Consider the following 26,888-nt stretch of genomic DNA (forward strand, 5'->3'; position numbering starts at 1 on the left):
TCCCCAGCAGTGAAATCAGTTTCCTGAACTGCCGCAGCCTAGAATGTGTCGATCTCACGTCACGTGATTCCAGATCCAAAATGGCCGCGTCGGTGTTTTGACGAATAATACTTTTGTGTTTGTTACCTTCTCCACAGTAATCGAAGAAAACGTTTCCTGGTCAGGAAAAACAACCACGCGTGCTTGATGTTTTAATAGAAAGATTTAAATTAGACAATCACCGCTTATTAATATTTGTTTTATGCTTCAGACTATGCACTTTTGCTGGTTATAAGGCAGCTAGCTGACTGGCTAGCAACATAATTAAGCTGAAAATTAAAAGAAAATCGATGGAGCAGCTCAGTCCCGAGGAGGTAAGAGTATTTACACATAGTTTTTAGCAAATCTGCTCGAAACAGTTCACATCATGGCATGACTGTTACGTTTCTGTGTTTTATTGAAGGTGTAATGGCTTGTCATTGTCACCCTTTTTACAATCGCAGCAATGATTGGATAAGCTAGCAGAGCACAAGCTAATCAACAGCTCACAAATTCTGATTAAATTAACTTAGTTCACATAGAAATATATGGTTGGGTTTGAGTCATCATTTTACGCCACTTCAGTGCCGACATAGACGTGAAATAGTGAAAAATTTGGTTATTTCATGTCAGCTGGCTAGCAAGTTATAAATTGCCAACCGGGATCTGCCACACGCCTCGACCATCTGCTTTTGTTCTCTTTAATATAAATCTAACAATATCATCATAATCTATCGTTTGAAGTCGACTGGAAAATGCACGAGTTAATATTTATCTGTGGAGGTTTTCTTTACTGGCAAATCAAAATGGCTGAAAGATGTCGTGTAAATAAATGTTATTATTGTTGGATGTGATATTTAATCAATTACAACTACAGTTATGGTAAAATATTGAATTATTGACACTAAAGTTAATAAAGCATGCATATTGATATAGAAACCGAAATCATGCGCAACAAGCATTGTCAGTCGTCAAATCAATGGGCTTGTTTGTTTGTCAGTGCTTTCAAGCGTCATTTTTAATATAAAGTCGTTTTATTTTAATATCATTTGGTGTTTTATTATATGTTAAGCATTTAGCTTTTAAATCTTGAACACTTTTTGCTGCTATTTTTTTTTACAGAATTTCATTGTTTGGTTTATTCAGTGGGGCCTTTTTTTGCTGTAGCAAATAAGGTCTAACCTATGATACTTGTTCATTTTAATGATTTAATAAATAGATCCCATGCTTGCTTAATAATTAACTATTTTTTTCATTTGACACATTATTTTTAAAATGGTCTTGAAAGTGTAAAAATCATCATCAAACCGTTTGAGTATTTTAAAGCAGAACTTTCCAACTTTTCAAAATATGTAGCCTTATTGGTGTGTTTGCTATATTATAATTATTAGAATAATAATTATTATTATTATTATTATGGCTGCTTACATGTAGGTACAATTATTCATTTTAATGTGAGCTGTGAAACCTTTATTTCTTTGGTGAATAGAGATGAAACATCATTGGCAGGTTCAAACTGGGTCTTGCCTTTCTGCACGAATTTATGTCCTTGGCATTTTACTGGCAGTATTTGCCATGGAAGCTAAAGCCATGAGTGTGTCTTCTCCAAATAAAATCCCTGAAATAGTCTAATGTCATGTAATTTAACTTAAAGTGTTAAAGAAAAAGATCTTCCTACAAATCTTTTGCCTTTGTATATGCCAACTAGAGACCAGACTGTAAACAGGTGCTAATTATTGATCTATAATAAGATTAATCTGTCTCGTTCAGATTCGAAGAAGGCGATTGGCCCGGTTAGCCGGAGGGCAGACGTCTCAGCCCAGCACCCCTCTCAGTACCCCTTTGACCTCCCCACAGAGAGAGACCCCTCCAGGACCCTTACCCGGGCCCTCTGGAGCCCCATCACAGTCTGTCCCACCAGCTTCATCTCACACTCTGGGCCTTAATGCCCAAAATGTCACTCCTGCCACCTCTCCGATGGGGGCATCAGGTTAGTGCTTCGCTGGCTTTTTCCTTCAGGAAGGGTTATAGGGCTATAGGTAAAAGTCCATCGTATTGACTCATTTAGATTGATTCATTTAGCAGATGCGTTTATCATTTTATTCAATGAGATAGTATTCAACATTTTGTCATTGAGTTAATAATTTACTTAATAGAACCTGAGAAGACAACATTTTTAATACATTTAGCATGATTTTTATATGACATCTAGACCAGGCTGACCAATGCGCCTTTGTTATCTGCAACTCTGGGGTGCTGCAACATGAATTTTTTTTTTTGCGTGATAATGTTGCATATGTTAATATGGGACAGTGAGTCTTTACTTCGAATGTGTTGTGAATAAAACTTTATTGTTGAGTATATGAGGCATACTCTGCTTGCAGGTCAGTGATGTTAGTTGCTTTATTCAACATCCCATTTTTTAAGGTTTTTAAGTCCGGGTTTATATTAAGGTAGGTGCTTTCTGCCCGCTGTGTATTGCTCTGGAGAAAAATGCAGAGTCATACTGGAGGTAGCTCAGGCCCTGGCAAAGGTTTAACCCAGGACACAGACACACAAGCTTCATTTCACTCTGTTATAATCTTTTGTCTTGATTACACCGTCTCTTAGTCGATTTATTTTTTAGGTCAGTGTGCCATGTTAGCTGTGTTTAAGGTTCTCCTTGGTTTCATTTTTACAGTATTGAAGGAATATTCACCCCCATGTCATCCAGGATGTTGGTCTTTCTTTGTTTTGAACCTCAGCAGTTCAATGCAGTTTAAAATTGCATTTTCAACGCAGCGTAAAGGGCTATAAACGATCCCAAACGAGGCATAAGGGTCTTATCTAACAAAATGATAGTCATTTTTGCCAATAAAATTAAAAACATGTACTTTTAAACCACAACTTCTTGTCCAGCACTAGCTGTGTAATGCGCCAGCACGACCTTTTGTATTGCGTAATAACGTTGAAAGGTCACGCGTTACATATGTGAAACGCACACTTGCGGACCATTTTAAACAATAAACTGACACAAAGACATTAATTAGTATCATTCCACATACAACAACGTAGGAACGATCTTCTTTCTCCACACTTGTTAACACTGGAGCGGTAGCTTAGCATACATCATGTGTGACCTTACTTAAGTTTGTGCTGGCGCATCACACGGCTAGTGTAAGACGAGAAGTTGTGGTTTAAAAGTACATATTTTTATCGTTTCGCTAGATAAGACCCTTATGCCTCGTTTGGGATCGTTTAGAACCCTTAGAAGCTGCGTTGAAGCTGCAGTTTTAAACCGCATTGAAATAAAGTCTATTAAATTGATAAAAATCCTGGAATGGTGTTCAAAAAAAAAAAAAAATTCTTCTTGACTGAACAAAGAAAGACATAAACATCTTGGATAACGTGGGGGTGAGTACATTATCTGGATTTTTTTTTATGAAAGTGGAATATTCCTTTAAGGACCTTTTGCTTTGGTCCAGGGATTATTAAACAAGCTTTAGCATATTAATGTTTTGGGTGTTTATTTTGATGGAGAAAGTCTATGGGTGTGTTCGTCAAGAACCGACAGGCGAATTACATCAAAGTACAGCGAGAGCGCATTGAAAGAGATTTGATGACTGCATGATTCTTCGAATCGCTCTTGTGCTGTGCCTGTCGGTTCTTATGGTTTTTTGGAGTTTGGATGATATAGATTTTTATTAACTTGGTGTATGACTCAATTGATGAAAACAAGTTTCGCTACTTTTCTGCACTGGTCATTGTGATACCATAAAGTTAAATCATTTGTGTTTTTCATGGTTAATTAACAATGAGCCTGTTTTGCTGGCTAAATAATGGAAAGTGTATTTGCTTTGAGCTGGACTGTGTTGTCTTTGGAACAACTACGTCTTGTGTCCATGTACCACACCTATTCAGATTCAGTTTGGTGTGACATTAAAAAGCAGTTCATTGCAAAAGTACAAGCTTGAGTTTGTTCTAAGCCTGTGTCTTCAGCAGTTATTTCTTACTTAATCACTTAAAGGGATAGTTCACCCAAAAATGAAAATAATGTCATTAATGACTCACCCTCATGTCGTTCCAAACTCGTAAGACCTTTGTTCATCTTCAGAACACAGTTTAAGATGTTTTATATTTAGTCCGAGAGCTTGTTGACGTTTCATTGAAATCCATGTACGGTTTACGGTCCATGTCCAGAAAGATAATAAAAATATCATCAAAGTAGTCCATGTGACATCAGTGGGTCAGTTAGAATGTGCTGAAGCATCGAAAATACATTTTGGTCCAAAAAGAAAAAAAATTATGACTTTATTCAGCATTGTCTTCTCTTCCGCATCTGTTGTGAAGGGCATGCGCGAGACTGAAGTCACGTGACTGCAGTGACGCACATGACATACAACGCGGCTGACGTGTTATCTGGTGCGCCCCAGCAGTTTTTTTGTTGTTGTTGTTTTTGCACCCGGGCTTCATTTACAGTCTTCGCAAACATGTCTTTGGATAACATGTCATCCGCGTCACAACAGACGCGGAAAAAACAGATGCTGAATAAAGTCGTAATTTTTGTTTTGTTTGGACCTAAATTTATTTTTGATGCTTCAACACATTCTAACTGACCCACTGATGTCACATGGACGACTTTGATGATGTTTTTATTACCTTTCTGGACAAGGGACAGTATACCGTACGTAGATTTTCAATGAACGGTCAACAAGCTCTCTGACTAAATATAAATCATCTTAAACTGTGTTCCGAAGATGAACGGAGGTCTTACGAGTTTGGAACGAAATGAGGGCGAGTCATTAATGACATTATTTTTGGGAGAACTATCCCTTTAATACATATGCTCGATTCAGCCTCAGCTATCCATTTTTTTTTACTTTAAGATACAATTTTGACAACACTGTTAACTTGCAAAATCCAATCTTTTATACGATTTTGTGTTCACATTTGTTTTTTGACTAAACATATGCTGTGTTTGTTAACACTGCACAAAAGTTTCCAAAAGGTTTTCTTGAACTCATTTACTGCTTGCTCAATGTTTTCCATGATGCAGTGCAAGCAGAGTGTTTTTAAAGAAAAGATACTTATGTTTTTCCTTTTGTGCTGTCCATTACTGCAGGGGTTGCTTACCGCAGTCAGAGCAGCGAGGGGGTAAGCTCTCTCTCCAGCTCACCATCTAACAGCCTGGAGACACAGTCCCAATCTTTGTCCCGCTCTCAAAGCATGGACATTGACACAGCTTCCTGCGAGAAGAGGTGAGACATCTGTGAACCTTTGTCCGCTTGAAACTCCTAATCAAAGACGAAAGAGGCTGGGACACATGAAACGCTATTGGAGATGAAGTATTTGTCTCACTCACTGAATGCCAGATGTCTCATTGTAAATAGACTTCAGAAACTGCATATAATGTTTGTCTCATTAGTTGCAAAAAGTATAAGCATTGTTAAAGTTGAGTGAGAGCAGTCGATTAAATTAGATGTTATCGTGATCTTCAGCATGTCCCAGGTTGATGTGGACTCAGGAATAGAGAACATGGAGGTGGAAGACAGTGACCGCAGAGAGAAAAGAAACTTGTCTGACAAGGTAACCAGCAGTACAGCTCTACTGGACCAAGCCATCACACAAAATATAATTTCAATCACAATGTTTCTGTATACAAACTGAAGAAATTAATAAAAGGACGATGGGTGAAAAATGATGCTGATGTTATAATTTGCAGGACTCTTTATCTAATCCTGACGTCTCTGAAGAGCAGGCTTTGCAGCTCATATGTAAGATCTTGCGTGTTTCCTGGAAGGAGCAAGACCATGATGTCATCTTCCTTCCTTCACTTGCTGCTGAATTTCAGAAGAATCCTAGAGATGGTATGAAGTTACAGAGAAATATGGGGGGTATGGGGTAAATGTCATTTCTGTAATCAAAGTACAATTCTCCGTCTCGTAGTTTACTCTGACTTCAAAGACCTGATTGGCCAGATTTTAATGGAGGCTCTTATGATGTCCACCCGTACGCGTGACTGTAACCCCTTTGCCAGCTTGACCGCCACATCTCAGCCAATTACTGCTGCCAGATCCCCGAATCGTCACCTGACTCTCGTCCCGCCCTCCAGCCAGAGTGACAGTCCCATGATGCCCTGCGCAGGTTCATTCGGTGCCAGCTCTCTGTCCAGGCAAGTGTGTTAAATTAGAAATTTACACCAAAATGTCCTTTTAATGGGAACATTTTCACATTCAACTTCATCTCACATTCCCAAATGTATTTGTTTTTGTACTATTTTTCTTATTTGCTGTTTCTTTGTTTCCATCTTCTTTGGTAATCGCAAGATTTCTAGCATGTTATACACTGTATACTTCCTACGTAAATTGGATACTGTGCACAGCACGCATACTATATGCTTCATCAATAGTAATACTAGTATGTTATTCCAAACCTATCCAATAAACTGTATTTTATCTTTCAGTATGTCATAATATGTGCAATCCCTGTTGTTTTCAGTCTTTACGGTAGTAGCCCAAACCCTCTAGCTCCAAGCTCTGCCAGAATGAGTGCCCAAACTGCCCCACCGGCTCCTCCGACCCCTTCTACAGCAGCCTCTCTGGTTCCCCCCAGTCCTCCAGTCTCTCGCACTCCCACCACACTCCCATCTATACCTCCAACTGCCCCTGTGCCCATCTCCCAGAGGTACAGGCCCTACACCCTTAGCCCCTCTGTTCCCACGAGCCCAAACCCCAGATCCGTCCCATCCGGTATGCTTACGCCCCCGCCAACCACAGGTATGCCCTCTAGCCCCTCCTCCAGACACGGTGCCAATCAAAGCTCCTCCGTGCCGTTACCCCTTCCACCCAGCTCCCCCAACACTGTGGCCAGAAGAACTGTGCTAGCTGCTCAGATGTCATCTAGGTACCTTTTCACTCTGTTAGATGTGCAGTTGTGCCCACTTAATGTAAAAGCATTACATTTGCATGCCTAACATGACATCTATAAGGATGTGCGTGTGTCATAAAAATAATTTAAATTTTTCAAGCTTAGCAAATCCATTGCGTAGTTCTCCAGTGTTTGTTCAGTCCATTTTAGTCTTGTTTATATAGCCTGTTTGTGTCATTCCATTCTCAAACACTTCTTTCCTTTCATCGCACCACGGCCACACCAGTCCTTTCTCCCTCCTCTTCTTCAACTTGTCCGACCTGTCTCATGATAGCAGTGATGAAGAACCAGAGGAGGAGGATTTTTCTGCGGTTCAGTTTGGGTCCAGGTACCTGTGCCAACGTGTGTTGCATGCTTCAGCGTGCCGCCTGGCCACTAACAGCAGTCCGCCGCGCCCAGCATCGGCACAGCAACGCCCAAAAGAATACGCCAGATGTAGTCTGGATGGGCAAAGTTTGATTATCTCATCCCAGATAGGAATCAGCATTTTTCTCACTTTTCGTGGATGGAATCTTGTCAATTCCATGAAGATTTTTAAGTCCTTGCAGCAGAAATATGATCCATCCGACCTTCAAACTCTCTTGCAGGATAAACGTGCTACAGGATATCTGTGTTTTTAAGTACTGACTGGCAAGCATTCAAATTAGGCTGGTTAAGGAGATTTGCTAGCTGACTTGTTTAACCAAACTAATAAGAGAGTCAGAAGCGTGCTGTGGAGTGTTTGCTCACACTAGAGTCCACTAACGCATGCCGTCTCATGACCAAACATCTGCAGGAGGGATGGAGAGAGAGGCCTGCTTTTGATCTTTTAATCGATTTTATTTTAACTTGTCTGTCTCCTTTTTTGCCTCGACGTGACGTGATGTTTATTGGCCTCCAGATCTCATTTATTGAAAGCTTCTGCTTTTGTTTACATGATAACATGTCAAGACGTGATCAGTTTATTTGATCACCAAACACTGCTTGGTTTGTTGGTTGAGTGTGTTCTAACCATTACTCTAAAATATTTTTTTAGCAATATGACCCAGTCCAAATGACAGATTTGAATATTGTCTTTTGACGATGCCTTGATTTTTCATTCAGTTAAAATAGCCATCGATTTTTTAAAAATATTTCTTACAAAGTTATTTTAATCCATCTGCTTTAGTGAATCTGTTTTAAAACACTGATTCATGATTTGTTTGTGCCATCACTTACATTGTTTATAGTATTAAGGGTATCAAATCTATCATTAGTTTTTTTAGAGGTTTAAACCTGGCAGATAAAATATAAAATTAAACTTGTTTTTAAAGGTGGAGTGCATGATCTCTGAAAGCCAATTTTAACATTTGAAATCACCTAAACAAACACGCCCCTACCCCAATAGAATCTGGACCTTCTTTTGATAGACCCGCCCACACATACGCAACAAAGGCAACAATGTCGGTTAGTAGACACGCCCCTTACTGTTGATTGGCTACAAGTGTGTTTTGGTACTCGGCCCGACTCCCTTTTCCAAAGCGTTTCTCAAAAATCATGCACCCTGCCTTTAATATGCTTTAGTACAGTTATACATTGCCAGGGAAATATATTGTATGTACAGTATATAAAGTTAATATTTGCCATATTTCCCAACTCTACCTATACTAGATTTTCGTATGGTTTTTGATGGCCATGTTGTCTTATACAGTTAAAAACGGGAAGCTTAGAATTGAGAAACTCTAGACATTCTCTTGAGGGGTGAAGCAGTGTGGTTGTGGTTATACTTTTGAAACCCCCAAGTGTGTAAATCCCTTTTAGAAGGGCGTTTCTGTGTCTTAAAAATATAAAAAAATCCCCTCGCTCTCTCTCTCTATAGCGTGGGTGCAACTGGAGGGGGCATGGTTGGTGACCGATTTACCATGGAGTCCTGTAAAGAGACTGAGATGTTGAACTACCTCATCGAGCGTTTTGACAGTGTTGGTATGGAGGAGAGGAAAGCCCCAAAGGTAGCTGCTGATAATTCTGTATAATTATATACAGCCATGGATAAAGTTAAAGGGTTAGTTCACCCAAAAATGAAAATAATGTCATTAATGACTCACCCTCATGTCTTGCAAACTCGTAAGACCTCCGTTCATCTTCGAAACACAGTTTAAGATGTTTTAGATTTAGTTTGAGAGCTTTCTGACTCTCCATTGAAAATCTATGTACGGTTTACGGTCCATGTCCAGAAAGGTAATAAAAACATCATCAAAGTAGTCCATGTGACATCAGTGGGTCAGTTAGAATGTGTTGAAGCATCGAAAATACATTTTGGTCCAAAAATAAAAAAAATTACGACTTTATTCAGCATTGTCTTCTCTTCCGCGTCTGTTGTGAAGCGCATGTGCGACACTAAAGTCACGTTACTGCAGTGACGCGGATCCTCAGATATGTTTGCGAAGTGTTTGTTTTTTTCAAACTCGCAGCATGCGTCTCCCTCAGAAACGAAGCTCGGGCACACAAAAAAAAACAACAGCTGGGGCGTACCAGATAACACGTCAGCAGCGTCACTGCAGTCACGTGACTTCAGTCTTATTCATGTGGTTCACAGCAGACGCGCGGAAGAGAAGACGATGCTGAATATAGTCATCATTTTTTTTATTTTTGGACCAAAATGTATTTTCGATGCTTCAACACATTTTAACTGACCCACTGATGTCACATGGACTACTTTGATGATGTTTTTATTACCATTCTGGACATGGACAGTAAACTGTACGTAGATTTTTAAGGACTAAATCTAAAACATCTTAAACTGTGTTCTGAAGATGAACGGAGGTCTTACGAGTTTGGAACGACATGAGGGTGAGTCATTAATGACATTATTTTCATTTTTGGGTGAACTATCCCTTTAAGAGACCACTCTAGATTTGGCTTTAATCATCATTTCTCTCTGTATTGTGACCATTTTAGCCCAGTGTCTGTTGAATTCCAACAAAAGCAAACCTTAGGAGTGACATTAAGTCACCCAAAAGCAATGTAGAAGACGAAGACACATGGAAAATTAAAAAGCAGGGTTTTTTAATTGTGCCTAAAATACATGTAAAATATTTGCATTATGTGTTGTTTAAAAATGAATATAAACTTTAAGATCTGAAAACATTGCATCTTTTTGTTAGTTTGCCTGGTTTCAGGTTTCTGTAAAAAAAACAACAACAACATTATTTTTGTTAGAAATTTGGAAGAAATATAAACAAAATTGCCCTTTTCTTGGCTGTATACAGTATAATACTGTTCAATATGTGTTCAGTGTCACAATGCATAATAGCATTGCTTTTAAATCTCTTGTAGTTCCTGCATAGTGTGAATGATAAGGAACTGCTTTTGATTGAAGTTGTTTATCTCAGTTGTCAGTAGGCCAGAGGAGAGGCATAAATGTGAAAGTAAAAGCAAAAAACATCTCCGAGCACAGGGAAATTCCCTCAGTGGCTTGGCCGGCTTCTAAATTGTTTGTGTTGTCATTGTAAGTCTCATTTTAGGTGTTATGTTATACTGTTTCAGGTGTGCAGTCAACCAGTTGTCAGTCAGCTGCTGAGCAACATACGTTCCCAGTGTATTTCCCACGCTGCACTTGTGCTTCAAGGTGCCCTCACACAACCCAGGTCAGTAACGTAATCTTATGATCAAATCACAAAAAATGTATGTGTGTGGTTTCTCGAGAGAAATCGCAGATCATAAACAAACTTTAAAGGGATAGTTTACCAAAAAATGAAACTTCTGTCATCATTTAGTCACCTATATGATGCTACAAACCTGTATAACCTTCTTCGTTTTGATGAACATGAAGGAAGATATTTTGAGAAACGTCAAGCGCACAATTTAAAATCAGCATGAAAAGAATCAACTAATTTTGCACTTGTTGTTTGGGTACTAAAGTATAATGCACAATTTCCTTTCAATCAATCAGGGCCCCACTACAGCCCTCCCTGCTGGTTCCCTACATGCTGTGCCGGAACCTTCCATACGGCTTTATCCAGGAGCTGGTACGCATGACTCACCAGGAGGAGGATGTGTTTAAACAGGTGGGGGTTGCAGCAGATTATAGAAATATGTGATATTAAACGTGTTTGATGTGTTTCTAGGTGGGAAAGACAGTTCTGCATTCGAAGAATGTTTATTTATATGTAGATCATGTAGTCTATTTAGACATACTTAATGTATGTTAATCCAGTCGCTTTAGACAAAAGCGTCTGCTAAATAACTAAATGTAATATTACATTTATAAGTTGCCTACCTCCATTTTGTGGCCATTTTGTCTATCAGCATCAATCTTTCATGACACAACAGGTAATTTAAGGAATAAGTAATTGGCTGCCAGTATAATAACACATATATCCCAAAAAAAGTCTGTTGTTCTGATCAGTGCTGTTGTTCTTTCAGATCTTCGTTCCTATTCTGCAAGGGCTTGCTCAAGCTTCAAGAGAGTGTTCATTTGACTGTGACAACTTCAAGTATCCTCTGATGGTACGAGACTGCATGCTGTGCTATTGAAAACATACTGAGATATGAGGTTTAATCCAAACAAATGCAGCCTGTGAAATTATGGCTGTTAAATAGGATGTTCCTGTTCATTAAGGCTGATTTATACTAATGCATCAGACATACACCATAGTCTGTATCATATCTGCGTCTGTGTGCATTATTCAGGGCACTATTAGGCAGTGTCCATGTGCATGTTAGAGCGCACTCACATTATCCAAACCAAACCATGCCCCAGCGCGATTGTCACCCCTCCCTACTCCCCCAAATGCACGCACTCACACTGTACTTTTTTATCGATCCGAGTCCGGGCGAGCTTTCGTCATTAAGATTCGATTGTTTTGAAAAAAGCAGGAAGTAAAGCGCTCTCTTAACACTGGAACCCACCGTAATGATAAGTCTGTGTTTTTTATTCGGAGTCGTTCGGTGCGCGATTACGGACAGCCCTCTCACATGTCATCATATTGCTTAGTTGATGTGTCACGTGCGCAGCTCGGACATTCACGTAACCCCGCTGCGCGCATCAAAAGGTTTTTACCGAGGCAGATGAAGGTGAGTGGTCGCGCAACTGACGTCTTCACCTTTTGAATTGCGCTCAGGCGCGATTGCGCTCACACCACAGCCTTTCGCGCTCCGGCCCACCTCTGCAACCCGGCCGCGGCGCGATTAATCAATCTGCACCCGGGCACAGATCAGAGCGATCACACTAGTCAATCAAACCAGGCTTTCGGGGTCAAACGCGCCCGAGCGCGGTTTGGTTTGGATAGTGTGACCCCGGATTTCCACCGACTGCGGAACGGCTGCGGATCCGTTGCGGAACGGCGGCGGAGTCAATTGGTTTCCATTCAAGTCAATGTGTGTATTTCCACTGACTGCGCTCCGAATCCGTCACAGCTCCGGCCATCCGCAGCCCTCCGGCACAGATACGCAGAGCTTCTATTTTTGACGGATGCCGGACAGCTCCGCAGGGCGGAGCCATGACTTTATCGCGTGATCATACCTGAATACGCGAGAACTCGTGTTTTTTTAAATTAAATATTTGCAATACAAACATTGCAAACACACACAAATAAAGTCATTAATACAGAAACAACAAATAATAGACAAGAACCGAGCCAGTGGGAGTTTCAAATAAATACATTAAAGATATAGCATAAATAAATGGTTTAGCAGCCTTCTTATTTTTTGAATTTTGGATGGATATGATGTACTGCTCTGTCTACGTGAGTTCTCGTGTTGTGATCTGGGCTGGTTTGTAAAAACGTCATAATTCAACAGAATAATGGGCAGAGACAGAACTAGGTATCGCGCGATCTTCACGTGAATTTGCGAGACCTCATGGGTCCTCGTCACTTCAGCACGCAGCCGCTCTGCAACAAATACGGATCTGGTGGGTATTGACGGACGGCGGAGTGCGGAGCCGTAACGCAGCGGAGCTGATCTGCAGCTGCTCCGCAGTCGGTGGAAATCCGGGGTGAGTGCGCCCTTACTGCTGTAACCTGTGGTATCAAGGCAAAAACTGAGAGACATGTTGCTAAATAAGCATCAGCTTTTAAGTTTTTAAATATCACTCTTTACCTTGGTCCATCTTTGTTTTTAGTGCCCTAAGTGGAAATGCATATGAGGATGCATATTACGGCACTTGCGGTCCGCGTAGAGTTGATGTATTCTTGGAGAGGTGCACTACGCATAAGTCTGATGCAGAAGTATGAATCGGCCTTTAGCGTTTGAGCTCTGTAACTTGCAAAAATGTAAAAATGTCTTGTTATATATATATATATATATATATATATATATATATATATATATATATATATATATATATATATATATATATATATATATATATATATATATATATATATATATATAAAATATAATATATAAATTTTTGTATTGTAAGTTAAGGATAATGTATAGGCAGCAGGGTGTTATCGCAAAAAATTGTCCCGACAGTGTGATCAGGACCAAGTATGACACTGAAGGGGCTTATTTTGTGAAAACAACTGGCTGCCTGTACATTATCCCGCTTATTACACTGCTATTTAGCTCATAAGTAAGGTAAGATACTCATATAATATTGATTTGAAATATTTTATTTTCTCATTTTAAACAAATGCAGATCTTCGGTAAGGAAAAACCCTTTACTTACAGATGTTCAAACGCATTATTTGGTTTAATAATTTGTAAATATAATGTCAAATATGTTTTTAACTCATTCCCCGCCAGCCATTTTTTGAAAAGTTGCCTGCCAGAAACAAAAAGCTGAAATAATTGCATTTTTGTGAAGATATTTTCTTAGAGATCAGATTCAAAATGATTATCAAAACATACACAGTGTTTAAAATTAGTAAATAAGGTTTGGATTCATTTTTTTTTTCATAAATTGGGTAATTGGGAGATAACACGTCAATGGCGGGGAAAGAGTTAAAAGACATATTTATATTACATTTTTGTGTAATGTTAAAATGTACTTGTCAAAATTATTTGCAGCATCCGGGTTACTTTATACGTTTTAAGCAGTTGTTGGAAAAACAAACCTGCAAATGTCACATCTGGCCAATCAGAAGCAAGCATTCCAGCAAGCCGTGTAATAATATAGAATAATTTGTATCAAATAATTAGAAAAAAGAAATCTAACAACAAATTAGGTTGACATGAAAATGTACATTTATAACGGGTACGACCCAGATATGTTTACACAGCAGACCGTTCTTCTGTATTTTTCACAGGCTTTATTTATATCTCTCACTGATGTTTCATTGTTTTACAGGCTTTAGCTGAGCTTTGTGAAATCAAGTTTGGGAAGACTCACCCCATATGCAGTTTGGTAGGTTTTTGCAGGAGCTAACGAAAAATTCAAGACACGCAGGTTTACAGAGGTTGCTGTTAATAATCTTAAGTCACGCCTGTGATATTTATCTGTGTGTATTTTTAGATGACCTCTCTGCCATTATGGTGTCCTGACCCTCTCAGTCCTGGTACAGGAAGAGAAATTCAAAGACTCTCCTTCCTCGGATCTTTCTTTAGTCTCTCTGTGTTCGCAGAGGATGACGTAAGTCATTTCACTAATGAGACAAATCAGACCAATGTAATGTAAAGTACAACGTTAAAGAACAATGATGGAACAAAGTGCTTTATTTTTCTTCTTCTGTTGTTTAGACTAAAGTGGGAGACAAGTACTTTTCAGGCCCTGCCATAACTATGGAGAACACTCGTGTGGTCAGCCAGACGCTTCAGCACTATCTGGAGTCTGCCAGGGTGAGATATCACACCATCAACTGCTTATAGCTTTATATTGAACTGGGCCAATCTGAGGATTTTTTTATTTAGAGCATGACTGCAAGTAAAGGGTCTTTGTGTGTTTTATATTTTCTTTTATTGGTGCTTCCTAAGGGCCTAGATCAAGAAATCATAATGATTTTATTCCAACACCAAAAATTTTTCTAGATAAAATACAAGTCTCAGGTTTGCCTAGAATGTGTCTGTGAAATTTCAGCTCAAAATACCCTACAGATGCAAGAAATTGTCTTTAATTGTACCTTTAAATGCAAATGAGCTACAGCTTTCTATTAAAAATAGATCTGTTTCTTGTGAATACAGTCTGAGACAATAGTATCTTTAGCTGCATTGCTGCTACAGCTTGCTAACAAACAAATTTAAAAAAGCTTCTGGCAAAAGTTACACAGGCAGTCAGTGACTGTAGGTGGGGCTTTGTCAGTATGACATCACAAAAACAAGAGAATCAAAATAGGATGTCTAATGAGACCGCTTTGGTTTAATGGGGGGATTTAAAAAAAGAATGAGTGGATTTTATTTCATTGTAGGGTGGGGGTTATGTTCACACACTGCCAACACACATTTACATCCAAACATCTTGTGAAAGGCTTTTGCATAATATGGGCCCTTTAACACTTGCTGTATACTTTGCCAGGGTGATCTATTTAAAATCCTGCACAACATCTTGCTTAATGGAGAAACAAGAGAAGCAGCTCTGAGCTACATGGCAGCTTTGGTGAACCGTAATGTAAAGAAGGCTCAGATGCAGGTATGTTGCGCAAGTCTCTTCCATCTTGGCTAGTTAAATGCAGATTGGTTCAAGCCTCTAAAATGTGAGCAAAAATGGTTTAAACAGGCAATGGAGACTGCATTCAAGCTTGAGAAATGTTGCAATAATTGTGCATTAATAGTTTTCCTCTTTTTTTTCCCCCTGTTTTAGACTGATGATAAGCTGGTGTCCACAGACGGATTCATGATGAACTTCCTGTGGGTGCTTCAGCAGCTGAGTATGAAGATCAAGCTGGACACGGTGGATCCTCTCTACATCTTTCACCCCAAGTGTCGATTGAACGTCAGCCCAGAAGAAACCAGACTCAAAGCCACAATGGAGGAGCTGAAGAGTTGGCTCACGGAGATGCGTAAGTGCGGGCTTTTCTCTTGAAAAGATGAATCACGGTGTATCCTAGTGGTTAAAGATCTCTGTGTCTAACCAAATGGTTGCAGGTGCTCTTGGCGAAGCCATTTAAAGGGATAGTTCGGCCAAAAATGATATTAAACCCATGATTTACTCACCCCCAAGCTGTCCGAGTTGCATAGGTCCATCGTTTTTCAGACAAACACATTTTCGGATATTTTAGAAAATGTTTTAGATCTTTCAGTTGATTAAATGTAATGTTACGGGGTCCACCCATAGTCCACGACCTTCAAGTCCAAAAAAAGTGCGTCCATCCTTCACAAATTAAATCCAAACGGCTCCAGGATGATAAACAAAGGTCTTCTGAGGGTAATCCGCATGGTTTTGTTGTAGAAATATCCATATTTAAAACTTTATTAACGAAAATAAATACCTTCCGGTTAGGGCTGTGCAAAAAATCGACTGCGATTATCATGCGCGTGTCATCAGTAAAGCCGGTTCCGTGATTAGAAGTAAATCGCCATCAGCTGCTTTCAGATGGAGCAGCATTTATTACACAGACCCGTAGTTCACCGAGAAGCTAGGCAAAATCGCATAGAAAATCGGAATCGATTTTCCTCGATTATGAACCCGATTTTGCCTAGCTTCTCGGTGAACTACGGGTCTGTTTAATAAATGCCGCTCCATCTGAAAGCAGCTGATGGCGATTTAATACTAATCACGGAACCGGCTTTACTGATGACACGCGCATGATAATCGCAGTCGATTTTTTGCACAGCCCTACTTCCGGTAGCGCCGCCATCTTAGACTCCTCTGTATTCAGGAGAGAGTATTAGCGTAGTGTACGCACTTTTCTTAGTGACGTATGACAAATTCGGAGGGCGGGGGCACAGAGCAGCAGCAGAGTAGCCTCCGTAGGCTGCGTAAGCTCTCATCCTGAATGCGGACGCGACTAAGATGGTGGCGCTACCGGAAGGTATTTATTTTCGTTAATAAAGTTTTAAATATGGATATTTCTACAACAACACCGCACGGATTACCCTCAGAAGACCTTTGTTTATCATCAAGCCGTTTGGATTTATATTGTGAAGGATGGACGCACTTGTTTTGGACTTGAAGGTCGTGGACTATGGGTGGACCCTGTAACATTACATTTAATCAACTGAAAGATCTAAAACATTTTCTAAAATATCCCAAAATGTGTTTGTCTGAAAAACGATGGACATATGCAACTCGGACAGCTTGGGGGTGAGTAAATCATGGGTTTAATATAATTTTTGGCCAAACTATCCCTTTAACCCAATAAAAAAGGTTTCCATATAATAGGTGTTTGGCGTCTGTTTCCAGGACCTCTATTTAACGTTCTTGTTGTTATTCTGCAGATTCGGACTCATCTAAGTTTCCAGAGCCGAAGTTTCCCACTGAGTGTTTCTTCCTGACGCTACACGCACATCACCTGTCCATCCTGCCCTGCTGTCGTCGCTACATACGCAGACTGAGGGCCATACGGGATCTAAACAGGTGAGCCACACAGATGCTTTTGCGCTTCTGTACAGCTCAGTGGTAAAGGATAAAAATGTATACTTTGTATATGCATGTCATTTTGGATATAAGTGTGTGCCAATTGTGTAATAATGTTACCAACATGCTTGACTTTAGGGTTTTGTAAAAGATAATGAAAGTTACCATCCGAAACCTTTTTCAGTTTCAAGGTCACAGGGTGTGCTTGTTAGTGTCCTACTGAATTGTACAAAGGACAATGGGACACCGTATAGTCCCGTGGGCTTCATATGTAAGGGTCCAAATGTAGATTTTGTCACACTTTGGCATGAATATGCTTCATTGTGTAGTTTAAGGAGAAGAGATCTCTGATGTTTGATTTGTGATTAAATGTTTTATGCTTAACAAATTGGGTAGTTATTGTGATACTCTGACTTGTGGCTTATATTTTCATTACTTATCGATGATGTGAGATAGCCAGCTGTAGATATGACAGACTGTCATGCTTTCTAAAAAAGCTTTTAATCTCTTTCTGATGAGACAGGTTAATCCGGCTCTGTTTTGTGTCTCGTGATGAAGATAAGTTTGTAGGTTGTAGCACTATTGAAGAGTAGCTTAAATGTCATATCTTTGTTTGGCTTAATGCCTGAAATAAAAGCTTTTTTATTACTGCTGTGTCCATCACAATAAACTGGACGCCTCTGGATTAGACCACTTAAATTTGTTTATCGTGATGCAACATTCTTGGTTAATCACTAGTGACATCTGCTGGTGGCAGGAGTCATAACAATGAGCCAGAAATATTCCTTGTGATGTTTTTTCAGTAATTTTCTTTTCATTATACAAGTTTTAAAAATCAATAGCAGTAAAATTTACTCATAAATAAATAGAAAAAAATATTTTGACAAAGTGCTTCTGGGTTTTGTTGTATATACACTGATAGTACAAGTTAAGCAATAGCAAAAGAAAAGTAAGTGCTCATTTAAAATTCTTAAAAGTTCAGAAAGTCATTGATCAAATGCCTAAATGTGTGTGTGTGTGTGTGTGTGTGTGTGTGTTACAGATCGGTTGAGGAGCTGAAGAACAGTGAGAACCAGTGGAAAGATTCCCCATTGGCCAGTCGTCATCGGGAAATGCTGAAGAGATGTAAAGCACAGCTGAAGGTGAGTGCAGAGTCTCTTTCAAGCCACAACTATCAAACGCCTCTATGAAATATTTTATATTCATTCATTTAGACTTTCTTGAGCATTTAGTAGCTTTAATGTTTGATTTCAGTCTTTGGCGTTAAAGGGTACCTATTATGTAGGGGTGTCACGATTCTCCAAATCCTCGATTCGATTACATTTTTGATTCTAAGGCCACGATTCGATTCTCGATATTTATTTTTTTAAATAACAGGTTGCTATGCCATTTTTAGACTAGACTTTTATGAAATTTAATATCTGACCTTGAACCCAGAGATGCCCTGCTATGTTAGTCGTGCTGCCAGTGGAAAAATATGGTACACGCACATACCTGATTAAACAAAAAAATTTCTGTCAAATTCCTTTGCACCTTAAAAACGCGCTTTTATTACCGTCAGACAAGATTGTGAGACTATACCCAAATAAGTCATGTTTAAATGCTGTTTTCATAACTCTTAAAGGAATATTCCATTTTGTTAAAAGAAAAATCCAGATAATTTACTCACCACCATGTCATCCAAAATGTTGATGTCTTTCTTTGTTCAGTCGAGAAGAAATTATGTTTTTTGAGGAAAACATTGCAGGATTTTTCTCATTTTAATGGACTTTAATAGAGCCCAACATTTAATACTTAACTCAAAACTTAACAGTTTTTTTCAACGGAGTTTCAAAGGACTCTAAACGATCCCAAACGAGGCATAAGGGTCTTATCTAGTGAAACGATTGTCATTTTTGACAAACAAAATAAAAAATATGCTCTTTTAAACCACAACTTTTCGTCTAGGTCCGGTCCAGCGTGACCTAACGTAAATGCGTAGTGACGTAGGGAGGTCACGTGTTACATATATAAAACGCACATTTGCGGACCATTGTAAACAATAAACTGACACAAAGACATTAATTAGTATCAGTTGACATACAACAACGTAGGAACGGTCCTCTTTCTACACACTTGTTACCACCGGGGCGAAGTTTCGCTATCTTTGCTATCTTTTAACTTACCGTAGCTAGCAAAGTTAAAAGAGGTTGACTCGCAGCACTCAACACGTGTGTTTTTTCCTCTTGGCAAGCAGACCGGATGTGAAATGGGGGCATGCAGCATCGACGATTCCAATTTTTTTATTCAAAGTTCGAGGTTGTGACTTAATTTCGATCGATTTTGATTTAAAAACGAAATCGTGACACCCTTACTATTATGCCCATTTGTACAAGATTTAATATACGTTCCAGGTGTGCATAGAATGTGTCTGTGAAGTTTCAGCTTAAAATACCCTACAGGTCATTTATTATAATTTGTCCAAAATGTCTAAATATTTAAAATCATTCCGTGTTGTTGTGTTAACAGAAACTGGTACGCTCTAAAGCCTGCGCAGATGCAGGGCTGCTGGACGAGAACCTGCTGCGCAGATGTCTGCAGTTCTTTAGTATGGTCATACAGCTTATCCTGCGCATGGTGGAGCCTGCCTATCCACAGTCAGTACCCTTACTGACATCATCTTATATATAAATATATGTGTTATTCAGGGTCAAGATGACACCCTGTCCTGATTTCCTGTGTTTTTATCTCCATCCAGCGTTAGCCTGCCTCTGAATCCAGAAATTCCCAAAAGCTTTGCAGCACTGCCTGAGTTTTACATTGAAGATGTGGCCGAGTTCCTGCTGTTTATTGTGCAGTACGTTTAAAGCCATAACGTATTCCAGTTCAATATTTATTCAAAGGTTCCTTGTGTGGAATCATCATGCCAGATATTGAGTGTTTGATCCAGATTTTTGTATCTTAGGTACTTTCCCCAGGTCCTTTACGAGCCATGCACCGAAGACGTTGTGACCTTCCTGGTGGTCTTTATTTGCAGTCAGAACTACATAAAGAATCCATACTTGATCGCCAAGCTGGTGGAGGTGCTCTTTGTCACCAACCCAGCAGTGCAGCCACGCACCCAGAGGTTCTTCGAGATGATGGAGAACCACCAGCTGTCAATCAATCAGCTCGTGCCCGCCCTCATGAAGTTCTACACAGGTAAAAGGGGGCATTTCCTGTTGATCACCAAGGAGACTGGTTTAATCTAAGCAATTTATATATGTTTTAGACTAATTGTTCAAATATATTTTCCTAGATGTGGAGCACACTGGAGCCACTAGTGAGTTTTATGACAAGTTTACCATTCGCTACCACATCAGCACCATATTCAAAAGCCTGTGGCAAAACATTAGCCATCAAGGGACCTTTCTGGAGGAGTTCAAGTAAGTGAGCCTCTATTATGAACTGATATATCTAGACAATATTGATTGGATGAAACTTGGCCTTTTTGAGATTGAAGTCCCTTCATCTAATTATGAGATAAGTCATTGATTCTTTCTTTCATTACGTAGCTCTGGAAAGCAGTTTGTGCGCTACATCAACATGCTGATTAACGACACAACTTTCCTGCTGGATGAGAGTCTGGAGTCTCTAAGACGCATCCATGAGATCCAGGAGGAGATGAAGAACAAAGAGCAGTGGGACCTTCTGCCTAGGGTTAGCAGATATAACAGCCACACCCATTATTTAACTGCCAAGCCATTAAATTGCATAATCGGTGATGGATGATACATCACTACTTCATCTTACAACTCACCATAAAGACATGCACATCAGACATTACAAGCAACAACTTGTATTTTGTATAAAAAGGAGGAGACCGCATCCTGATAATGATATTAAAGGAGAGACATATCATGAAAATCTGACTTTTTCCATGTTTAAGTGCTATAATTGGGTCCCCAGTGCTTCTATCAACCTAGAAAATGTGAAAAAGATCAACCCAGTAACTTAGTTTTGATAAACCATTCTCTGCAAGCATGTGAAAAAAATAAATCATTGAAATTTGGCTCCCCTTGTGATGTCAGAAGGGGATAGCATCACCCCTTAATCTGCACTATTCAACCACGGCACTGCCATTTAGTGCAGAGATCAGCTCATTTGCATTTTAATGGACACACCCAAAAACGGCCCATTTTTGCTCACACCTACAAAGTGGCAATTTTAACATGTTATAAGAAATTATCTATATGGTATTTTGAGCTTTAACTTCACATATGTACTCTGGGGACAGCAAAGATTTATTTGGCATCTTAAAAAAAGTCTTGTGTAATGTCCCCTTTAAACAAAGCATTGTTATTCTGATCCTCAGGATCAGCAGCAAAGGCGTCAATCCCAGCTGACTCAGGATGAGCGGGTGTCACGTTCCTACCTGGCTTTAGCCACAGAGACGGTAGACATGTTCCATATCCTCACCAAAAAGGTCCAGAAGCCCTTCCTGAGGCCTGTAAGTACAAAAACCAACACGTTAATTAACCATATTTTGTAATTTGTCGTAATAAACGTATGTGAGCATAGCAGGACAGTCAAATAAGGGAAGAACCTTCATAACAGGTACAGTTACAGTATAGTGAAATCTGTTTAATGTAGCTTTGATGATTGGATATAAACATGCAGATTTGTCATCTGCTGCATGCATGTAAACGAATCTCCTGCGCTCTGCTCTCTGCAGGTATTTATAGTCGTCAGGGAAAATTGAGCTGCTGCCAGGGTCAGAACTTTGAGTTTATTCAGAGGAGGTGCGAGAAAGATCGTTCTGCTGACATTAATAAACCAATGCCGTATCTGCTTTCTGTGGGTATATGGGTGATTCTCACGAAATCCAGATTTAGAAGGTGTCCAGGCTTTTTTGCACATATAAGATTAAAGTCTGAACTTAATATAACCATTGATTTTAGAGGATTTAAAAAATATTTCCTATAGAACTATTAAAATCATTATCAAAAATTATCATTACCGCAACATGATATTACATTAAATATATGCATTTACAAACTCATGTTTCGGTAATGAGAACTAAAAAGTTGTCTAGGTACTATGATGAACAAAATTTCAACTTTTCTCTGGAGAGAAAAAATAAGAACTGCTTACCTGGTAGCCATCTTGAGTGTCACAGTCAAATATGTCCCTTCCAACAATTTTTTTTTCTTAAATGTTAGTTCCTTGAGGGCTTAAAGAATGAATAAAAATTGTTGCGGAGGATGAGACTTTTTTTTTTTGGACACATTTATATTCCTTATTATTGTCTCTACATTTACCAATGATCACCAAGTACCACATGTTTCTTTACTGTAAATGTTTATAATACAACATGCACTGAAGCTTTTTATTTTTTTGATTTTTTTATTATAAATATTTCCATGTCAAAGAACCCAAATCCAGTCATGGACACGTTGCGGTAATGAAAATTTTCCCCTTAAATGTGCACAAAAAACAACCAAATTGGTTTGTATGATGTCATTTGAAATCTTGTGCAAAATAGTACATGAAGAGATGTTTGTAACTGTATGCTTCTTATTTTGATACTCTTTGCATTTACTTTTTTTATCAAAATGTTTCATGACACCTCATAAGTCTAATTTTGCGAGAATCACCCCTGGTGTGCACATAAATGCATTTAGTTTTTAGAATGATGGCTGACGCATCCACCGTTGCATTCAACAGGAACTAGGCCCTCGTCTAGCTGCCATGTTGAACTATAACCTTCAGCAGCTGTGTGGGCCTAAATGTCGAGACTTGAAGGTTGAAAACCCAGAAAAGTACGGTTTTGAGCCAAAGAAGCTCCTGGATCAGCTTACTGATATCTACCTGCAGCTGGACTGTGCCCGATTTGCTAAAGCCATTGCAGATGACCAGGTCTGTAGTCACTCACCAAAAGTATAACTCGATCAGGGGCTGGGAAGAAAAATGGAATGAAAGTATAAAATATATACCTAAAAACAAAATGTGGCGGTGAAAAAAGACCCTAAAAATTATTTCTAAGAAGGACATTTTGTCCCTTAAAGGGATAGTTTACTCAAAAATAAAAAACTAACCCTCATGTTGTTCTAAACCTGAGTTTCTTTCTTCTTTTGAACATAAAAAGATATTTTAATAAATTATGGTAAGCACACAGTTGACGATACTCATCAACTTTCATAGCTTTTGTTTTTACTGCTTTGGAAGTCAGTGGGTCATCTTTTCTAGTCTTACTTTATATAATTAGACTTTATTCTCTCCATGAATATAGCCTTAGAAGCTGGCATGGCATTTAAAAGAAAAGAAAGAAAGTCAGTGGGTACCGTCAACTGTGTGGTTACCATCTTTTATCAAAATATCTTCTTTAGTGTTCAACAGAAGAAAGAAACTAATACAGGTTCAGAACAACATGAAGGAGAGTAAATGATGACAGAATTTTTTAACTATCCCTTAAATAAAGAAATTTGGTCAGGTTTGCATATTTCACCTTTCTTGTTTGTTTGCTCATATTCAGCGCTCATACAGCAGGGAGCTCTTTGAAGAGGTCATTTCCAAAATGAGAAAGGCGGGCATAAAATCCACCATTGCTATTGAGAAATTCAAACTCCTGTCTGAGAAGGTAGAGGAGATCGTAGCCCGTAATTCTCAGTCTGAGATGGATTACAGTGACGCCCCAGATGAGTTTAAAGGTGGGTACCATAAGTCAAGTGGAGTGTGTCCTTGGTACTTTCTAGAAAGATTAGATCCAAAACAGTAAATGCTTCCTGTGGTTCTGTTGGTAAGACAATATACCTGCAATTCCAAATTTATGGGTTTAATTCCTAGGAAAAATAAAATGTATAACTAGAATTGTATCATTTTAAATACAGTCTATTCTGTTAAATTCACATTATTTCCAAGTGTCTTAAGCGTAACATAAAAAATATTTGAAGGTGTCAACTGCTATAAAGTTTAAATGATCATGTTCTGATTTAAAGGGGTCATATGATGCGACATGTTTTTCTTGGACGTTGGAGTGTTAGAAGTATTTCGTGCATATAGAAGATCCGTAAAGTCGCAATTAGGGCTGTCACAATTATGAAATTTGGCTGATGGTTAATTGTTTAATAAATTGTGGCGATTAATTGCCTGTTTAGGATTTTGACAATTATGACAATTAATTTTCTGTTTTATTGCTTTGACGTTTAATTAATTTTTTTTCATAAAATAATTTGCACACGTTGTGATTATTTAAATTAAAGCGTTTGCCAGGTTTACCTGGCAGTAAATATAAATTAAATAAATATAAATAAAGTATATAACACTGTCAGTTAAGGAGTGCGTCTGAAACGGTCTCATTTATACAGGCGCTGCAGCTCCCCCTTGTGTTTTTTAAAAAGATGTGTATTCATTGCATTGATCTGAAATCATCACGATGAAGTCAAACAATCGTGATGAGATGATTATTTAATCATTGTGACAGCCCTCTTCGATTAAAGTCTCAAACCCAGAGAGATATTCTTTGTAAAAGAAAAAGGTTTATCCACGCTAGGGGTTGACCGATTATTGACGTCGATATTAAGCATTTTGCCGATTATCGACATTGGTCATTTTAAAAGCAAATTTGCTGAAAAAGTAAGTAATGTAATTTTGAAATGTGCTATTTGACACTGATGCAGCCAAGGATTTAGTGAGAGACGTTGGAACAAGGCAATCTAGTGCCCACCCACCGACCATCTGATTTGTTGGAAGTCATGAGTCCGGCCAATCAGCGCATGAGGCTGAAGCCACCGCCGAAAGCACTTGCTAACTAGAGCTGCTTTGCAATAATTTTGCATAACATTTCCGTCACTTGAGGTATTCGGCCAATCACAAAGCACTGGATAGCCACATAGTGCTTTTCAAAACTATGAGTTTGTGAAAATCGACACGTTTCAAAAAGGCGGGGCTTAGAGGAGCAACAATGTGGAAAATGTGTCTTTTAAACTGCATAAACACATTGCATTACACCAAATACACAAAATAATGTTCTTTTAGCAACATCATATGAGCCCTTAAACCCGCCACACATAAATACCTCAACATGAACTAACAGGAGTGCACTGTTGATCATTAAATAACAATGACGTCCTACCTGTATGTTAGATCCACTGATGGACACTCTCATGACGGACCCCGTTCAGCTGCCCTCTGGCAACATCATGGACCGATCCATCATCCTGCGACACCTCCTGAACTCTCCCACAGATCCTTTTAACAGACAGCCTCTAAATGAGAGCATGCTGGAGCCAGGTACCAAACACATTCACACATGTGCTTATACAAAACATAACAGATAGACATTTGTCTGTAATCATCCTGTAGCCACACATGTGACACTTTGGTAGTTGAGATCGGCTGTAATGTTATATTCTTTCTCTTTCTGCAGTCCCAGAGCTGAAAGAGCGAATCCAAGCCTGGATGAGAGGGAAGCAGAGTGGACGTTTTTCTCAGTGAACCAAGCTTGCCGTCAGTTGAAATGTTTTCACCACGCTGGAAGTGAACTGAATTGAATGGGAAAAAATACGACGTTACCTAAATTGTTTTGCCTCTCTTTATCTTCTTCATTGAGCCTCTGTCTGCAAGGCTTGTGGTTCTAAATTGAAACATAATAAAGTTTAGACTTTTTTGAAACATTTTGATTTTGGATTTGATTTTTGAATTAGTTCATACCACGACAAAAAGGCAGTTTTACAGTTAGAAAAATTTAATATATTCAAAATGTTTTGTTTTGCTGGAATTAAATGGGTCTTTTTAAATGGAAAACATTGAGGGATGGGATCCATTTTATGTTTGTGTGTTATTTGGAAGAAAATTGTTAATCAATACCCGTATTTCCATTTGAACATTCAGTATCCTCACAAAACATTAGCTGTAGACATACTGTAGTTCACATTTCCAGTCCTGCCTTTAAACACAAAGAAGGGAGTATGTCAGATTCAAAGCTCTAGATTGTCCTAAATGTAAAACATGTTGGTTTGGATTGATGGGGAATATGTTGGAGGAGCATCAGATTGGGAGTGATGCAGTATATCTTGTGTATGGCCTCTATATAAGCTTTTTTCTAATTGGAGCCTAAAACCAAGGATCGATTGAGAGAATGTGAAGTTGTGTTGTATCATGATTGTCATACAAATGCCAGTACACCATGTTTTTTTCTGTGTTCACCAAAATTGATTTCGGATTAAAAATATCCATCAACTCTTGTTATTAATATTAACCCCGGTTGTTCAACTTGAGTGGAAATGAATTGTTTTTCAGTGACGTTTGAAAAGGTTTTACTGTACAGGTATGTGCTTCCTTTGCTACAAGGTTTTTTGGACCCAGGTCTTTGAACTGTAATAAATGGTAATGCACACACAATAGCTTTTGCACTTTTTTCATGCATACTGGCTTTGATTAAATTAGATTGGCAATACTTGGCAACATAAATATAGATGAATGGTTAACAATTAAACACTTCTGCCTCACGTTGCTGAAATAAATTAATATACATGAATTTTGAGGTGGTTAATATCATTTACAAAATTTGTTTGATGACATCATCAGT

General features: G+C 38.9%; 1 protein-coding gene across 3 annotated transcripts; it reads left to right on the forward strand.

Annotated features, from left to right (window-relative positions):
• Positions 1–70: 70 nt before the first annotated feature.
• On the forward strand, positions 71–26,312 carry ube4b (ubiquitination factor E4B, UFD2 homolog (S. cerevisiae)). 3 transcript variants are annotated; one of them, XM_065285560.2, is made up of 30 exons: positions 81–159; positions 251–353; positions 1,789–2,008; positions 5,120–5,255; positions 5,496–5,583; positions 5,720–5,864; positions 5,944–6,169; positions 6,496–6,900; positions 7,151–7,252; positions 8,762–8,891; positions 10,429–10,529; positions 10,835–10,949; positions 11,308–11,391; positions 14,180–14,236; positions 14,345–14,461; positions 14,569–14,667; positions 15,341–15,454; positions 15,626–15,824; positions 17,203–17,341; positions 18,384–18,483; positions 19,850–19,977; positions 20,079–20,177; positions 20,286–20,521; positions 20,619–20,745; positions 20,875–21,019; positions 21,675–21,809; positions 23,027–23,218; positions 23,835–24,009; positions 25,445–25,591; positions 25,728–26,312. In XM_065285560.2, the coding sequence occupies exons 2-30, from the start codon at positions 330–332 to the stop codon at positions 25,793–25,795; spliced, it is 4,053 nt and encodes a 1,350-aa protein (XP_065141632.1). In that variant the 5' UTR covers positions 81–159; positions 251–329; the 3' UTR covers positions 25,796–26,312. The 3 variants fall into 3 exon arrangements, with proteins under 3 accessions (XP_065141631.1, XP_065141633.1, XP_065141632.1); XM_065285559.1 differs by having other exon boundaries at positions 71–353; XM_065285561.1 differs by lacking the exons at positions 6,496–6,900; positions 7,151–7,252 and having other exon boundaries at positions 72–353.
• Positions 26,313–26,888: the final 576 nt, after the last annotated feature.

The sequence above is a fragment of the Paramisgurnus dabryanus genome, chromosome 21, assembly GCF_030506205.2.
Source record: "Paramisgurnus dabryanus chromosome 21, PD_genome_1.1, whole genome shotgun sequence".
Lineage (NCBI taxonomy): Eukaryota > Metazoa > Chordata > Actinopteri > Cypriniformes > Cobitidae > Paramisgurnus > Paramisgurnus dabryanus.

Bases quoted from the DNA above. Each gene is read 5' to 3' on its own strand.
- ube4b (XM_065285559.1), top strand. From the start codon at position 330: ATGGAGCAGCTCAGTCCCGAGGAG. The intron at 14,462-14,568 runs GTAAGTCATTTC...TCTGTTGTTTAG, and splicing joins CTGTGTTCGCAGAGGATGAC to ACTAAAGTGGGAGACAAGTA. The intron at 15,455-15,625 runs GTATGTTGCGCA...CCCCTGTTTTAG, and splicing joins TAAAGAAGGCTCAGATGCAG to ACTGATGATAAGCTGGTGTC.